At 53.9% G+C, this 19,085-nt stretch overlaps 1 protein-coding gene across 1 annotated transcript in view; it reads right to left on the minus strand.

Annotated features, from left to right (window-relative positions):
• LOC141164081 (histone H2B 1.1-like) overlaps window positions 1-19,085 on the minus strand; it is a 40,226-nt gene that overhangs the window by 11,701 nt on the left and 9,440 nt on the right. The window contains exon 2 of the mRNA XM_073649237.1: window positions 14,821-14,997. Coding sequence (XP_073505338.1) covers window positions 14,821-14,997 — 177 coding nt within the window. The remainder of the gene's footprint in view (window positions 1-14,820; window positions 14,998-19,085) is intronic.

Here is a 19,085-nt window from a genome sequence, read left to right on the forward strand (position 1 = left end):
ATCAGCAATTCTATCGCTAAATTTAAACACGCTCTCCGGTCCTCACTAACACAGTTCGCTGATTGGTCGCGGCCGCCACCTGCGACCAATCACCCATATTGCCGCCAAATTTAAACAACGTTTTGCTGCTTGGTCGTGTTTGCCGGCCAAAATATTTTAGGTTGATATTGTTTAGAAATATAATCTAGGGTCGTACTTCTTTTGTCCGATGATTTTATTAAAAATATAGTTAGATATTCATGGAATAGTTTATATATTTCGATCATCTGTTTAATAATTTTGTTCAGTTGTATTAAGTTCTACAAGCAATAATCTATATATATAATAGTCTTATCCCGTCTGTATGTCTTTCTGTCTGTCTTTCTGTCTGTCTGTCCAGTAAATCCCGCGTCCCTCATTGGTTCGGCAGCGGCCAATCAGCGTCGCGGGATTTCAGAAAAAAGATGGCGGCCTTTAGCGGCTCATCTGCGGGACGGAGCTCAACGGCGATGCAGCCGGGAGATGACCGGCGCGAGGAGCTCATCTCCCGACCGCCGGCGCCGCTGACCTCCATGCGACTAGGGTGTGAAGGGAGGACCGGGGAGCGGCGCTGCGGGTCGGGATACTTGAGCTGCGAGCGCCCGCTCATGTACCGGGTTCTCGCAGCGGAAGTAGCCGCACAGGCAGCGCCACTGACATCCATGCGGCTAGGGTGTCAAGGGAGGACCGGGGAGCGGCGCTGCGGGTCGGGATACTTCTGCTGCGAGCGCCCGCTCATGTCCCGGGTTCTCGCAGCGGAAGTAGCCGCACAGGCAGCGGCGCTGACATCAATGCGGCTAGGGTGTCAAGGGAGGACCGGGGAGCGGCGCTGCGGGTCGGGATACTTCTGCTGCGAGCGCCCGCTCATGTCCCGGGTTCTCGCAGCGGAAGTAGCACACCAATACGATTCTCTGATTGGTCGCGATCTCTCGCCGCGACCAATCACTGATCTTGGCCTAAAAGTTAAACACCGCTGTGCTGATTGGTCGCGGCCGCTGCCCGCGACCAATCACCGATTTGGGCGCCACATTTAAATAGCGTCCGCGACCAATCAGCACAGCGGTGTTTAAATGTGTCTGCAAGATCGGTTATTGGTCGCGGCCGCTATTTAAATGTGGCGCCCAAATCGGTGATTGGTCGCTGGTCGCGGACGCTGCCCGTGACCAATCACCGATTTGGGCGCCACATTTAAACACTGCTGTGCTGATTGGTCGCGGATGCTGCCCATCAGCACAGCAGTGTTTAAATGTGGCGCCCAAATAGGTGATTGGTCGCGGGCAGTGTCGTGACCAATCAGCACAGCGGTGTTTAAATGTCTATGCAAGATCGGTGATTGGTCGCGGCCGCTATTTAAATGTGGCGCACAAATCGCTGATTGGTCGCGGTCTTCGTCCGCGACCAATCACTGATCTTGCTGCAAAAGTTAAACACCGCTGTGCTGATTGGTCGCGGACGCTGCCCGCGACCAATCACCGATTTGGGTGCCACATTTAAACACTGCTGTGCTGATTGGTCGTGGACGCTGCCCGCGACCAATCACCGATTTAGGCGCCACATTTAAATAGCGGGCGCGACCAATCACCGATCTCGCAGAGACATTTAAACACCGCTGTGCTGATTGGTCGCGGACGCTATTTAAATGTGGCGCCCAAATCGGTGATTGGTCGCGGCCGATATTTAAATGTGGCGCCCAAATCGGTGATTGGTCGCGGGCAGCGCCCGCGACCAATCAGCGATTTTGAACACAAATGTCCGGACCTTAGTAACACCATGCGGCTACTGTCGGGAGATCAGCAGGTAGGGTGTCAAGGGAGGATCGGGGAGCGGCGCTGCCGGTCGTGATACTTCTGCTGCGAGCGCCCGCTCATGTCCCGGCTCCTCGCAGCGGAAGTAGCCGCACAGGCAGCGCCGCTCCCCAGTCCTCACCAATACGATTCCGCTCCCCGGTCCTCACCAATACGATTCGCTGATTGGTCGCGGTCTCCGCACCCGACCAATCAGTGATCTTGGCGCAAAATTTAAACACCGCTGTGCACGACCAATCACCTATTTGGGCGCCACATTTAAATAGCGGCCGCGACCAATCACCGATGTTGACGCCACATTTAAACACTGCTGTGCTGATTGGTCGCGGACGCCAGCCGCGACCAATCAGCGAGATTGGCGCCAAATTTAAACAACGCTCTGCTGATTGGTCGCGGACGCCAGCCGCGACCAATCAGCGAGATTGGCCCCAAATTTAAACATGGCTCTGCTGATTGGTCGCGGACGCCAGACGCGACCAATCAGCGAGATTGGCCCCAAATTTAAACATGGCTCTGCTGATTGGTCGCGGACGCCAGCCGCGACCAATCAGCGACATTGGCGCCAAATTTAAACGCCGCTCAGCCGATTGGTCCCGGTCGCTGGCCGCGACCAATCAGCATTATTGGCGCCAAATTTAAACACAGCTTTGCTAATTGGTCGCGGTCGCTGGCCACGACCAATCAGCGATATTGGCGCCAAATTTAAACACCGTTTTGCTGATTGGTCGCGGTCGCGACTAATCAGCGATTCTATCGCCAAATTTAAACACGCTCTCCGGTCCTCACTAACACAGTTCGCTGATTGGTCGCGGCCGCCACCCGCGACCAATCACCCATATTGCCGCCAAATTTAAACAACGTTTTGCTGCTTGGTCGTGTTTGCCGGCCAAAATATTTTAGGTTGATATTGTTTAGAAATATATTCTAGGGTCGTACTTCTTTTGTCTGATGATTTTATTAAAAATATTGATAGATATTCATGGAATAGTTTATATATTTCGATCATCTGTTTAATAATTTTGTTCAGTTGTATTAAGTTCTACAAGCAATAATCTATATATATAATAGTCTTATCCCGTCTGTCTGTCTTTCTGTCTGTCTTTCTGTCTGTCTGTCTGTCCAGGAAATCCCGCGTCGCTCATTGGTTCGGCAGCGGTCAATCAGCGTCGCGGGATTTCAGAAAAAAGATGGCGGCCTTTAGCGGCTCATCTGCGGGACGGAGCTCAGCGGCGATGCAGCCGGGAGATGACCGGCGCGAGGAGCTCATCTCCCGACCGCCGGCGCCGCTGACCTCCATGCGACTAGGGTGTGAAGGGAGGACCGGGGAGCGGCGCTGCGGGTCGGGATACTTGAGCTGCGAGCGCCCGCTCATGTCCCGGGTTCTCGCAGCGGAAGTAGCCACACAGGCAGCGGTGCTGACATCAATGCGGCTAGGGTGTCAAAGGAGGACCGGGGAGCGGCGCTGCGGGTCGGGATACTTCTGCTGCGAGCGCCCGCTCATGTCCCGGGTTCTCGCAGCGGAAGTAGCACACCAATACGATTCTCTGATTGGTCGCGATCTCTCGCCGCGACCAATCACTGATCTTGGCCTAAAAGTTAAACACCGCTGTGCTGATAGGTCGCGGCCGCTGCCCGCGACCAATCACCGATTTGGGCGCCACATTTAAATAGCGTCCGCGACCAATCAGCACAGCGGTGTTTAAATGTCTATGCAAGATCGGTGATTGGTCGCGGCCGCTATTTAAATGTGGCGCACAAATCGCTGATTGGTCGCGGTCTTCGTCCGCGACCAATCTCTGATCTTGCTGCAAAAGTTAATCACCGCTGTGCTGATTGGTCGCGGGCGCTGCCCGCGACCAATCACCGATTTGGGCGCCACATTTAAATAGCGTCCGCGACCAATCAGCACAGCGGTGTTTAAATGTCTATGCAAGATCGGTGATTGGTCGCGGCCGCTATTTAAATGTGGCGCACAAATCGCTGATTGGTCGCGGTCTTCGTCCGCGACCAATCTCTGATCTTGCTGCAAAAGTTAATCACCGCTGTGCTGATTGGTCGCGGGCGCTGCCCGCGACCAATCACCGATTTGGGCGCCACATTTAAATAGCGTCCGCGACCAATCAGCACAGCGGTGTTTAAATGTCTATGCAAGATCGGTGATTGGTCGCGGCCGCTATTTAAATGTGGCGCACAAATCGCTGATTGGTCGCGGTCTTCGTCCGCGACCAATCTCTGATCTTGCTGCAAAAGTTAATCACCGCTGTGCTGATTGGTCGCGGGCGCTGCCCGCGACCAATCACCGATTTGGGCGCCACATTTAAACACTGCTGTGCTGATTGGTCGCGGACGCTGCCCGCGACCAATCACCGATTTAGGCGCCACATTTAAATAGCGGGCGCGACCGATCACCGATCTCGCAGAGACATTTAAACACCGCTGTGCTGATTGGTCGCGGACGCTATTTAAATGTGGCGCCCAAATCGGTGATTGGTCGCGGCCGATATTTAAATGTGGCACCCAAATCGGTGATTGGTCACGGGCAGCGCCCGCGACCAATCAGCGATTTTGAACACAAATGTCCGGACCTTAGTAACACCATGCGGCTACTGTCGGGAGATCAGCAGGTAGGGTGTCAAGGGAGGATCGGGGAGCGGCGCTGCAGGTCGGGATACTTCTGCTGTGAGCGCCCGCTCATGTCCCGGCTCCTCGCAGCGGAAGTAGCCGCACAGGCAGCGCCGCTCCCCAGTCCTCACCAATACGATTCCGCTCCCCGGTCCTCACCAATACGATTCGCTGATTGGTCGCGGTCTCCGCACCCGACCAATCAGTGGTCTTGGCGCAAAATTTAAACACCGCTGTGCACGACCAATCACCAATTTGGGCGCCACATTTAAATAGCGGCCGCGACCAATCACCGATGTTGACGCCACATTTAAACACTGCTGTGCTGATTGGTCGCGGACGCCAGCCACGACCAATCAGCGAGATTGGCACCAAATTTAAACATGGCTCTGCTGATTGGTCGCGGACGCCAGACGCGACCAATCAGCGAGATTGGCCCCAAATTTAAACATGGCTCTGCTGATTGGTCGCGGACGCCAGCCGCGACCAATCAGCGACATTGGCGCCAAATTTAAACGCCGCTCTGCCGATTGGTCCCGGTCGCTGGCCGCGACCAATCAGCATTATTGGCGCCAAATTTAAACAACACTCTGCTGATTGGTCCCGGTCGCTGGCCGCGACCAATCAGCGATATTGGCGCCAAATTTATACACCGTTTTGCTGATTGGTCGCGGTCGCGACTAATCAGCGATTCTATCGCCAAATTTAAACACGCTCTCCGGTCCTCACTAACACAGTTCGCTGATTGGTCGCGGCCGCCACCCGCGACCAATCACCCATATTGCCGCCAAATTTAAACAACGTTTTGCTGCTTGGTCGTGTTTGCCAGCCGCGACCAATCAGCGATTTTGGCGGCAAATTTAAACAACGTTCTGCTGATTGCGCCCGGTCGGCCGCATACATATTCTAGAATACCCGATGCGTTAGAATCGGGTCACCATCTAGTATTTAATAACAAAGTATTATTTTACACAGAAAATTCTGTGTATTCATTGTATCATTCTTAAATCTTCATAGCGACATCTGCAGCATCTGCTACTAAAGTGAATGCAGATTTGTGCCTCTCCACGCACTTAGTCCCGGCGTGGAAAGCAGCGAATCTACAGACAGCAGCTAATCACAGCAGTATCTGAGAGCGCGTGCTGTGCCTCACATCCTGCGAGGAGCTGCTGAAAACAGGACAGACAGCGCTGGAGCAGAGAAAGGAAACAAGGGGAGGATTAGGGTTTAGTTTTTGAACTGTGCTGTAGAGATGGGGGAATGAGAAGGTCATACAAAACCAGGATAAGGGGGCCATACAAGCTAAGATGAGGAAGGCGTACAATCCAAGATAAGTCAGCCATATAAACCAGGATTAGGGGAATGACGGAGCCATACAAACCACAATTACAGAATGAGGAAGCCATACATACCAGCATTTAACAGTAGGTGCTGCATTTCCCACCCTAGGCTTATCCTCAAGTCAATAAATTGTCCCTTTTTTTTGTTGAAAAATTATGGGCCTCGGCTTATACTCGGTTGACCGCGCACAGGCAGCATGTACCCCCGCCTGAAGCTGGCTCTTGCTTCCGCTTATGTCACGACTATTTGCACCTGCAGCCAAGGAGTCTCCTGTTTCGCGTTCCACGGTGAGTGATGGGCTGTGGCCGGGGTTATCCCACATCCCGTCACAACAGGCATTCACCGAACAAGCATACATTGACAGAGCGCGCGGTGGATGCTCGGTGTGACACGATGGAGGATAAGCCCGGCCACAGCCCATCATTCACTGTGGTACGCGGAACAGCAGACCCCTGGCTGCAGCCGCAAATAGTCGTGATGTAAGTGGAAGCAAGAGCCGGCTGCAGCCGGGGGAATTACATGCTGGCTGTGCGTCGTCAGCGATGTTGTCACAAGTGTAGCGCCCCGAGGGTTCGGTTGCTACAGTGGTATTGCACCTCAACCAGAGGTGTGATATTCCACTCCCAGGTAAGGATGGAGTATGGACCAGGGCTCAGTTAGCTGCATACACACACTCACCCCATTTCCGGGGGACAGCTCGACGGTGCTCCCATTTATATATATGCAGGCACAACTGACCATGTCCCTGGCTGGAGTGGGGAGGGGGGAGAGAACCCAGTGATGTAGGAGCAGGAGGGGACGGTTTCTGGAGCATAGGAAGGAGCTCATTGGGTGCAGGTCACCTGAGCTCAGACACAGAGAAGCAGATAAAAGGTGGGGGCCATCTTAGGAGGCAGAGCAGTTCAGTTCAGAAGGAGAAAAGAGGGAGAGGGAGCTGACAGGCTCGCTCTGAACTCAGCTCCATGAGGCAGGCCTAGAGAGAAGGCCGGGTCCAGAGAGGAGAAGAGAAGAAGGAGAACGAAGGAAAGAGGAAAGGCTCCAGAAACAAGAAGGCAGAAGGGACCCTAAGAGAGAGCAGAACGGACAGCAACCGTTGCAAACCCGCATTATATCGGGTGAAGGGTCAGGCTGTGGAAGGGTACCGGATTCCCAAGTTGGTGGAGGTAAATTATCCCTCAGCCAAGAACCGGAGGTCATGATCATCTATTGGTGCGACCCCCCGCCAAACCTGCTAGGAAGGCACCATATAGGATAGCGGGAAACGGGGGCCAACGTTTGCCCGCAAAGATCCGCGACAGCTGGACAGAAGTTTGGTCACTGGTGGGGCACGAGAGGCCAGAGAAAGGACAGAAGGGGGTCCTGTGCCATACTCCTGAATTGCCTGGGGGTTGACCGAGCCCCTCACCTGGTGGACGCAGCACGGCTTCGGCAGTCATTGCTGACAGAAATTACATGGATAACAACTGTGAGTAAAACCCTGGACTGCATCATTGGACTCTGTGTTATTTATGCTGCGCCTGCACCATCACCCCCAGCATCCTATTACACTGCCCTGAGGCTATACTCTTCCCGTGGGGAGTTGTCCTATCCCTCTGCTGCGCACCAACACCAGCCTCAGCGGTCTGCCTTGCAGCGGCGGACATCCCTGACCGCAATCCACGGGTGGCGTAGTCGGACATTCAAAACCCTATAAATAGACTGCTGCCATTTGGTCTGACCACCCTGAGCCACGGGATCGGGTTGCCACTACTACCCCCATCAGCACCATACACAAGAAGGCCCGGTTCCGGGTACCCCACGGCCCAGGGGGCGAGTCACAAGCAGGATTGACAACATGACGTAATGACAAAATTCATTAGGGGCACCGAGGGGATACATTGTGAAGTTAATTTAAAGTAGTGCACAACCCATTTAAACACTGCTTCGCTGCTTAGTTGCTCCCGGTCGGCCGCATGCATATTCTAGAATACCCGATGCATTAGAATCGGGCCACCATCTAGTCTACTATATAATTGTCTTATCCCGTCTGTCTGTCTCTCTGTCTGTCCAGGAAATCCCGCGTCGCTCATTGGTCCGGCAGCGGCCAATCAGCGCCGCGGGATTTCAGAAAAAAGATGGCGGCCTTTAGCGGCTCATCTGCGGGACGGAGCTCAGCGGCGTTGCAGCCGGGAGATGAGCGCCGCGAGGCGCTCATCTCCCGGCCGGTACCAGCAGAAGGACCCCGACCGCCGGACCCATCTGCGGGACGGAGATGCAGCCGGGAGATGAGCGGCGCAAGGCGCTCATGTCCCGGCCGGTAGCAGCGGAAGGACCGCCGGCGTTGCTGACATCCATGCGGAAGGGAGGACCGGGGAGCGGCGCTGCGGGTCGGGATACTTCGGCTGCGATCGCCCGCTCATGTCCCGGGTTCTCGCAGCGGAAGTAGCCGCACAGGCAGCGCCGCTCCCCGGTCCTCACCAAGACAATTCGATGATTGGTCGCGGTCTTCGGACCCGACCAATCACTGATCTTAGCGCAAAAGTTAAATACCGCTGTGCTGATTGGTCGCGGACGCTGCCCGCGACCAATCACCGATTTGGGTGCCAAATTTAAATATCGGCCGCGACCAATCAGCACAGTAGTGGTTAACTTTAGCCGCCAGATCAGTGATTGGTCGCGGGCCAAGACCGCGACCAATCACCGATTTGTGCGGCACATTTAAATAGCGGCCGTGACCAATTGGATGTCAGCGCCGCTCCCCGGTCCTCCCTTCACACCCTTGCGGCATGGATGTCAGCGGCGCTGCCTGTGCGGATACTTCCGCTGCGAGAACCCGGGACATGAGCGGGTGCTCGCAGCAGAAGTATCCCGACCCGCAGCGCCGCTCCCCGGTCCTCCCTTCACACCCTAGCCGCTGATGTCCCCACAGTATCCGCATGGTGTTACAAAAATCCGGACATTTGTGTTAAAAATCGCTGATTGGTCGCTGGCGGTGCCAGCGACCAATCACCGATTTGGGCGCCAAATTTAAATATCGGCCGCGACCAATCACCGATCTTGGCTCCACATTTAAACACCGCTGTACTCATTGGTCGCGGCCACTATTTAAATGTGGCGCCCAAATCGGTGATTGGTCGCGGGCAGCGGCCGCGACCAATCAGCAGAGCGGTGTTTAACTTTAGCGCCAAGATCACTGATTGGTCGCGTGCGGAGAGCGCGACCAATCAGCGAATCGTATTGGTGAGGAGCGGGGAGCGGAATCGTATTAGTGAGGACCGGGGAGCGCCGCTGCCTGTGCGGATACTTCCACTGCGTGAAGCCTGGAGATGAGCGACTGCTCGCAGCAGAAGTATCCCGACCCGCAGCGCCGCTCCCCGGTCCTCCCTTCACACCCTAGCCGCACAGTATCCGCATGGTGTTACAAAGATCCGGACATTTGTGTTAAAAATCGCTGATTGGTCGCTGGCGGTGCCCGCGACTTATCACCGATTTTGGCGCCACATTTAAATAGCGGCCGCGACCAATCAGTACAGCGATGTTTAAATGTGGCGCCAAGATCGGTGATTGGTCGCGGCCGATATTTAAATTTGGCGCCCAAATCGGTGATTGGTCGCGGGCAGCGCCAGCGACCAATCAGCGATTTTTAACACAAATGTCCGGACCTTTGTAACACCATGCGGATACTGTGGGGAGATCAGCGGCTAGGGTGTGAAGGGAAGACCGGGGAGCGGCGCTGCGGGTCGGGATATTTCTGCTGCGAGCAGTCGCTCATGTCCCGGGTTCTCGCAGCGGAAGTAGCCGCACAGGCAGCGGCGCTCCCCGGTCCTCACTAATACGATTCCGCTCCCCGCTCCTCACCAATACAATTCGCTGATTGGTCGCGCTTTCCGCACGCGACCAATCAGTGATCTTGGCGCTAAAGTTAAACACCGCTCTGCTGATTGGTCGCGGCCGCTGCCCGCGACCAATCACCGATTTGGGCGCCACATTTAAATGGCGGCCGCGACCAATCACCGATCTTGCCGCCACATTTAAACACTGCTGTGCTAATTGGTCGCGGACGCCAGACGCGTCCAATCAGCGAGATTGGCGCCAAATTTAAACAACGCTCTGCTGTTTGATCGCGGTCGCTGGCCGAGATCAATCAGCAGTATTGGCGCAAAATTTAAACAACGCTCTGCTGATTGGTCGCGGCCGGCGACCAATCAGCGATTTTGGCGCCAAATTTAAACCCCGCTCTGCATCGCTCTGCTGATTGGTCGCGGTCGCCGGCCTCGACCAATCAGCAGTATTGTCGCCAAATTTAAACAACGCTCTGCTGATTGGTCGCGGCCGTCAGACGCGACTAATAGGCGACTTTGGGGCCAAATTTAAACCCCGCTCTGCATCGATCTGCTGATTGGTCGTGGTCGCCAGCCTCGACCAATCAGCAGAGCGTTGTTTAAATTTGGCGCCACTCTCGCTGATTGGTCGAGGATGGCGGCCGCGACCAATCAGCAGATCGATGCAGAGCGGGGTTTAAATTTGGCCCCAAAGTCGCCTATTAGTCGCGTCTGACGGCCGCGACCAATCAGCAGAGCGTTGTTTAAATTTTGCGCCAAAATCACTGATTGGTCGAGGCCGCCGGCCGCGACCAATCAGCGATTTTGGCGCCAAATTTAAACACCGCTCTGCTGATTGATCGCGGCCGGCGACCAATCAGCGATTTTGGTGCCAAATTTAAACCCCGCTCTGTATCGCTCTGCTGATTGGTCGCGGTCGGCGGCCGCGACCAATCAGCAGTATTGGCGCCAAATTTAAACACCGCTCTGCTGGTTGGTCGCGACTAATCTGCGATTTTGGTGCCAAATTTAAACACGCTCTCCAGTCCTCACTAACATGGTTCGCAGATTGGTCGCGGCCGCCGCCCGCGACCAATCACCGATATTGCCGCCAAATTTAAACACCGCTTTGCTGATTGGTCGCGGTTGCCTAACGCGACCAATCAGCGATTTGGGCGCCAAATTTAAACGCCGCTCTGCTAATTGCGCCCCGTCGGCCGCATACCTATTCTAGAATACCCGATGCGTTCGAATCGGGCCACCATCTAGTCTATATATATAATTGTCTTATCCCGTCTGTCTGTCTGTCTGTCCAGGAAATCCCGCGTCGCTCATTGGTCTGGCCGCGGCCAATCAGCGACGCAGGATTTCAGAAAAAAGATGGCGGCCGTTAGCGGCTCATCTGCCGGACCGAGGTCAGCGGCGATGCAGCCGGGAGATGAGCGGCGCTAGCAGAAAAACTACCCCGACCGGCGGCGCCACTGACCTCCATGCGGCTAACGTCGGGAGATCAGCGGCTAGGACCGCTGATCTCCCGACGGCAAGTGTGAACGGAGGACCGGGGAGCGGCGCCGCCGGTCGGGATGCTTCTGCTGCGAGCAGCCGCTCATCTCCCAGCTGCTCACAGCGATTGTACCCGCTCAGGCAGCGCCGCTCCCCGGTCCTCGCTAATACGACGCTGATTGGTCGCATCCCCCGGACGCGACCAATCAGCGATATGGGCGGCAAATTTAAACGCCACTCTGCTGATTGGCGCCAAATTTAAACAACGCTCTGCTGATTGGCACCAAATTTAAACAACAATCTGCTGATTGGTCGCGGTCGGCGATATTGGCGCAGAATTTAAACAACGCTCTGCTGATTGGTCGCGGCCGCCGGCTCGACCAATCAGCGATTTTGGCGCAAAATATTTAAACAACGCTCGGCTGATTGGTCGCGGCCTCCGGCCGACCGCGACCAATCAGAGGTTGGCGCCAAATTTAAACACCGCTCTGCTGATTAGCGCCAAATTTAAACACCGCTCTGCTGATTGGTCGAGGCCGCCGGCCGCGACCAATCAGCGATTTTGGCGCAAAATATTTAAACAACGCTCGGCTGATTGGTCGCGGCCTCCGGCCGACCGCGACCAATCAGAGATTGGCGCCAAATTTAATCAACGCTCTGCTGATTGCTCGCGGCCGCCGACCGCGACCAATCAGCGATATTGGCGCCAAATTTAAACACCGCTCTGCTGATTGCGCCCGGTCGGCCCCATACATATTCTAGAATACCCGATGCGTTAGAATCGGGCCACCATCTAGTATCACATAACCAGCAACTTTTGTTTTGGCCAAAAGATTTTTTAAGCCGCCACCAGGACAAGGTAGACTCTTCTGGCCAGGTCCTATTATAATTCATTTTGTCATGTCCTCACTCTCTCCCACTCCCACTGCATCATCATTTACTTTAACCCATCCCAATTCATTATTTGCTCTCACTATCCCCACTCCCAATTAATTTGCTCTCCCCACAGCCAATTCATCAGTTGCTCTCCCCACCCCTATTCTTCATGTGCTCCCCCCACTCCTAAATCATCATTTTCAAGTACTCTCCCCACCCCCCACTCACACTTCATCATGTGCTCTGCCTACTCCCCAGTCCCAGTTCGTCATATGCGCTGCCCACCCCCTAGTCCCAGTTCATCATATGCTCTGCCCACTCCCCAGTCCCAGTTTATCATATGCTCTGCCCACTCCCCAGTCCCAGTTTATCATATGCTCTGCCCACTCCCCAGTCACAGTTTATCATATGCTCTGCCCACCCCCCAGTCCCAGATTATCATATGCTCTGCCCAGTCCCAGTTCATCATATGCTCTGCCCACTCCCCAGTCCCAGTTCATCATATGCTTTGCCCACCCCCCAGTCCATCATATACTCTGCCCACTCCCCAGTCACAGTTCATCATATGCTCTGCCCACTCCCCAGTCCCAGTTTATCATATGCTCTGCCCACTCCCCAGTCTCAGTTCATCATATGCTCTGCCGACTCCCCAGTCCCAGTTTATCATATGCTCTGCCCACTCCCCAGTCACAGTTTATCATATGCTCTGCCCACCCCCCAGTCCCAGATTATCATATGCTCTGCCCAGTCCCAGTTCATCATATGCTCTGCCCACTCCCCAGTCCCAGTTCATCATATGCTTTGCCCACCCCCCAGTCCATCATATACTCTGCCCACTCCCCAGTCCCAGTTTATCATATGCTCTGCCCACTCCCCAGTCCCAGTTCATCATATGCTCTGCCGACTCCCCAGTCCCAGTTTATCATATGCTCTGCCCACTCCCCAGTCCATGTTCATCATATGCTCTGCCCACTCCCCAGTCCCAGTTTATCATATGCTCTGCCCACCCCCCAGTCTCAGTTCGTCATATGCTCTGCCCACTCCACAGTCCTAGTTCATTATATGCTCTGCCCACTCCCCAGTCCCAGTTCATCATATGCTCTGCCCATCCCCCAGTCACAGTTCATCATCTGCTCTGCCCAGTCCCCAGTCCCAGTTCATCATCTGCTCTGCCCACTCCCCAGTCCCAGTTCATTATATGCTCTGCCCACTCCCCAGTCCCAGTTCATCATATGCTCTGCCCACTCCCCAGTCCCAGTTCATCATCTGCTCTGCCCACTCCCCATTCCCAGTTCATCATCTGGTCTGCCCACTCCCCAGTCCCAGTTCATTATATGCTCTGCCCACTCCCCAGTCCCAGTCCATCATATGCTCTGCCTACTCCCCAGTCCCAGTTCATCATATGCTCTCCCGACTCCCCAGTCCCAGTTCATCATATGCTCTGCCCACTCCCCAGTCCCAGTTCATCATATGCTCTGCCCACTCCCCAGTCCCAGTTCATCATATGCTCTGCCCACTCCCCAGTCCCAGTTCATCATATGCTCTGCCCACTCCCCAGTCCCAGTTCATCATATGCTCTGCCCACTCCCCAGTCCCAGTTCATCATATGCTCTGCCCACTCCCCAGTCCCAGTTCATTATATGCTCTGCCCACTCCCCAGTCCCAGTTCATCATATGCTCTGCCCATCCCCCAGTCACAGTTCATCATCTGCTCTGCCCAGTCCCCAGTCCCAGTTCATCATCTGCTCTGCCCACTCCCCATTCCCAGTTCATCTGGTCTGCCCACTCCCCAGTCCCAGTTCATCATATGCTCTGCCCACTCCCCAGTCCCAGTCCATCATATGCTCTGCCCACTCCCCAGTCCCAGTTCATCATATGCTCTCCCGACTCCCCAGTCCCAGTTCATCATATGCTCTGCCCACTCCCCAGTCCCAGTTCATCATATGCTCTGCCCACTCCCCAGTCCCAGTTCATTATATGCTCTGCCCACTCCCCAGTCCCAGTTCATTATATGCTCTGCCCACTCCCCAGTCCCAGTTCATCATATGCTCTGCCCACTCCCCAGTCCCAGTTCATCATATGCTCTGCCCACCCCCCAGTCCCAGTTCATCATATGCTCTGCCCACCCCCCAGTCCCAGTTCATCATATGCTCTGCCCACTCCCCAGTCCCAGTTCATCATATGCTCTGCCCACTCCCCAGTCCCAGTTCATCATATGCTCTGCCCACTCCCCAGTCCCAGTTCATCATATGCTCTGCCCACTCCCCAGTCCCAGTTCATCATATGCTCTGCCCACTCCCCAGTCCCAGTTCATCATATGCTCTGCCCACTCCCCAGTCCCAGTTCATCATATGCTCTGCCCACTCCCCAGTCCCAGTTCATCATATGCTCTGCCCACTCCCCAGTCCCAGTTCATCATATGCTCTGCCCACTCCCCAGTCCCAGTTCATCATATGCTCTGCCCACCCCCCAGTCCCAGTTCATCATATGCTCTGCCTACTCCCCAGTCCCAGTTCATCATATGCTCTGCCTACTCCCCAGTCCCAGTTCATCATATGCTCTGCCCACTCCCCAGTCCCAGTTCATCATATGTTCTGCCCACCCCCCAGTCCCAGTTCATCATATGCTCTGCCCACTCCCCAGTCCCAGTTCATCATATGCTCTGCCCACTCCCCAGTCCCAGTTCGTCATATGTTCTGCCCACTCCCCAGTCCCAGTTTATCATATGCTCTGCCCACTCCCCAGTCCCAGTTCATCATATGCTCTGCCCACTCCCCAGTCCCAGTTCATCATATGCTCTGCCCAGTCCAAGATCATTTAGTTAATTCTATTTAAAAACAAGTTTTCATACTTACCTCTCATACGATCCCTGCAGCTCCGCTTCCAGACTGGCATCCTGGTGCTTGATGCCGGCAGGTATGTGATGACGCCATCGTGTACGCGCCGACTCCAGCGCTTCACAGAAGAGGCGGAGGGACTCTCTTCAGAGCTGCACGGCCATTCAGCCGTGAGAGCTCCAACGCAGAAACTCCCTGCGCCGAGATATACGGCGACACGCCAGCACGCGATACCCCAGGGCCCGGTGAGTAGAAACACAAGAGGGGGGCCCCTCCTCTTTACTGCTGTTCACCGAACCCCATACAGCAGTAAGTGCAATAATGACCTGAAGGCGGCCCGGCTGCCACCTCACCACCACCGGAGCTACCGCAACCCCCTACCCGACTGTCTCCTTCCCCATTATCCTGTATACCAGGGGTGGGCAATTAATTTTCCCGAGGGGCCACATGAGAGACTGTGACTGTTGGGGAGGGCCGAACCAATAGGCTGAAATTAATTCTGCTCAATATTAATATTAACATATTAATTCTAATTATTATTATTAATGATTACATAAATATGAATTGTGTAACTTAATATTGAGCAGAATTAAGTGTGCTGACATCCCCCTATATACAGCTTGAGCCCCCACACAGCCTCTCTATATACAGCATGAGCCCTACACAGCCCCCCATGTCCATTATGAGTCCCACACAGCCCCACTGTGTCCAGCATGAGCCCCACACAGCCCCCCCATGTCCAGCATGAGCCCCACACATCCCTCCCGTGTCCAGCATGAGCCCCACACAGCCAACCCGTGTCCTGCATGATCCCCACACAGCCCCACTGTGTCCAGCATGAGCCCCACACAGCCCCCCCATGTCCAGCATGAGCCCCACACATCCCTCCCGTGTCCAGCATGAGCCCCACACAGCCCCCCCATGTCCAGCATGAGCCCCACACAGCCCCCTCATGTCCAGCATGAGCCCCACACAGCCCCCTCATGTCCAGCATGAGCCTCACACAGCCCCCTCATGTCCAGTATGAGAGCCCAAGAGCCTCCCCAGTGTCCAGCATGACAGCCCTCCCCAGTGTCCAGCATGACAGCCCTCCCTAGTTTCCAGTATGACAGCCCTCCTTAGTGTCCAGCATTAAAGCCCCCCAGTTTCCAGTATGAGAGCACCCCTGTGTCCAGCATGACAGCCCTCCCCAGTGTCCAGCATGACAGCCCCCCCTGTGTCCAGCATGACAGCCCCCCTGTGTCCAGCATGACAGCCCCCCCTGTGTCCAGCATGACAGCCCTCCCCAGTGTCCAGCATGACAGCCCCCCTGTGTCCAGCATGAGAGCCCCTCTGTGTCCAGCATGAGAGAGCCCCTCTGTGTCCAGCATGAGAGCCCCCCCCTGTGTCCAGCATGAGAGCCTCCCTGTGTCCAGCATGAGAGCCCCCCTGTGTTCAGCCTGAGAGTACCCCCCCTGTGTCCAGCATTAAAGCCCCCCCTTCGTCCAGCATGAGAGTGCCCCCCCTGTGTCCATCATTAAAGCCCCCCCTATGTCCAGCATATACTTACCTCACTCCCTGTTCCCCTGGCGCTCCTGTCTGAGAAGCACTGACTCTCCGCAGTGCACAGGCTGACGCCATCGCGTCAGCTGTTTCTAATGCTGATTGATGGAAGAGCGAGGTAGCGGCCCCTCCTCCACCAATGCATTCACAGCGGATTGAGACCGCGGATTGAGACAGCGGTGACGGCGTGTGGGCGGGCAGTGACGGCGGGCAGTGACGGCATGTGTGTGAGCTGGGAAGGGCATAGTGCGGCCCGTGGGCCACTGTTATCAGCCCCTTGGCAGTCTTGGTCCACGGGCCGGACTGGAACAGCCAGAGGGCCGAATGTGGCCCGCGGGCCGCACTTTGCCCAAGTCTGCTGTATACTGTAAGCCCGCAAGGGCAGGGCCCTCTCCTTTCTGTGCCAGTCTGTCATTGTTAGTTTGTGCACCGTGTTTAATATTTGCATCCTGTATGTAACCCCTTCTCATGTACAGACCATGGAATTAATAGTGCGCTAAACATTAATAATAATAATAGTAATATTACTTTTTATTTTTAATACAGATTGTTATATGGAAAAAAACATGAAACAAAAAAAACACAAAGATCATTCTCTGATGACGGCTTCACCGTAACCTTATTATAACGGGAATTGCTGAGTATGGCTGGGTGCCCACGTAGCGTTTTTCAAGCGTTTATGCTGCGGAATTTCTGCAGCGGAAACGCTTGTAAAACGCTAGGTAATCCGCACCCCATGGTCCCCAAGGGGATTCCGCATGTTCTATGCACATGCTGCGGATTTTTCCACAGCGTTTATGCTGCGTACAAAAATCCGCAGCATGTCATTTAATTTTGCGGAAGCGCAGCGGAACTCCCGCCATTGACTTGCATTGAGACGCACAGAAACCGCGACTGTACATTTTTACAAGCGGCTTCTGTGCGTCTCTATGTGCGGATGGTACCCAGTTCTGGAGGAGAGGAGACTCTCATCCAGACCTGGGTACCATTGTACCTGTAAAAAAAGAATAAAATAACAAATAAAGTTTATACTCACCTGTCCGGAGGCTTCTCTCTGAATGCCAGCAGCGCTGAAGGACCTGCGGTGACGTCACAGTCATGTGACCGCAGGCCCTTCACCGCTCTGTCTCGCGATATGCCGGCAGCCAGGAACCAGACAGGAAGCAGCGCTGCAGCCACGCCGGGGCCTCGGGGGTGAGTATCGCTTTATTTGTTTTAATTTTTACGGTTCACATTGTATAAATCCATGCCGTTTGCATGGATTTATACAGTGTGACCTAGTTGTCAAGCACTTTCCAAGTGATGCTATCGCCTGGAAAGTGCTTGTCAATCTGCATGCGGAAACGCAAGTGAACCCGCATGTGGATCCGCATGTATTCTGCAGGAAAAACGCATGCATGCGTTTTTTTCTGCCAGGTAGATGCAGAAATGCTGCAGAAATTTTCTGCTTCATTTCTGCATCGTGGGCACATAGCCTATCAGTGATTCATGTTCTCTCCTAAAGGTTTAGAGCTGGAGCGGCCTCTGCTGGTAACACCCAGTACTGCACAACAGATGGAAGCATTTTCTTAGTTCTGCCAGTAGGTGTCAGTAGCGCTCAGTGTCACAGAGAGATCAGGAGACAGAAAAGCAGAATCTGGGGAAATAGTGAGAAAGTACAAATACACGGATGTATATATAAATATATAAATTGTAATATTTTGCATAGTTAATTATTTTCACCTTCAAACCAGCAATCTAATAATATTTTTCCAGATGTGACTAAGGGTTAATAATGATCTTCCGATATAAAATTCTTATTTGCTATTTGTATAAAAAGTCTGTGTCACGCTGTGTTGTCCAGGCTGCTCTACACTGGCTATTCACAGGCGCGGTCCCACTACTGATCGGCACGGGGGTTTTGACCTGCTCCGTTTCCGACCTGGGCCGGTTCACCCCTCATTAGGGCAACCTGGTAGCTCCGAGCTCCCCCAGAGTCACCATATTGATGCTGAACTTAGTGCGGACACCCGATTGACATAGCACAGGGCAGCGCAGAACTCCTGGACTCAAGCGATCCACCAGCCTCAGCCTCCCAAGTAGCTGGGATTACAGGCGCGCACCACCACACCCAGAAATGCTGAGTGCTGCTATTAATGACTAGAGGCTGCAGGAGCGGTGGCGTCACCAGGAACCACAGCGCCATCTAGTGTCTGCTGGATAAAACTCAGATCACATTTTTATATGAATGAACCTGTGTGAGAGCTTTTTCTGTGCAGAGCTTTAGTTTTTATTGATATCTTGCTGAAATCCATGAGAAGTTTTGATTACTTTTAATTGTATTTTTTTAGGACATGAAGCAACCAAATAACAGGAATTCTGCCATTTTGATGTTTTCCTTTTCAGCTTTTAATATTACAGTTACAGATGTGGCCATACAAAACATATGTAGTAAAAATGGTGATATGTTCACTGTGAAGGGGAATGTCTCTGACATTTATGACATGGATATACACGGCCATCAGTTGTCACTGAAGTAAATAGAGGACATGGTGGATCATTCTTGGTCTTGCATTCATTCTTCAAAATCCAACAGAAGAACAATCATGCTGTGCTCCACCGCATGCCGTAATCTAGCAAAGCTTCTATGGGAGAATATCACCGTACGTGCCTGGTGAAGCATTATTATAGTATGGACTCACAGGGGAATCTGTATACAGGCTTCTAATGTTCTACACAGTTTTGAATTTTTTTTCATCTGT

The sequence above is a fragment of the Phyllobates terribilis genome, unplaced genomic scaffold (genome assembly GCF_046119375.1).
Source record: "Phyllobates terribilis strain yellow unplaced genomic scaffold, ASM4611937v1 Scaffold_10__3_contigs__length_209671492, whole genome shotgun sequence".
Taxonomy (NCBI): Eukaryota; Metazoa; Chordata; class Amphibia; order Anura; family Dendrobatidae; genus Phyllobates; species Phyllobates terribilis.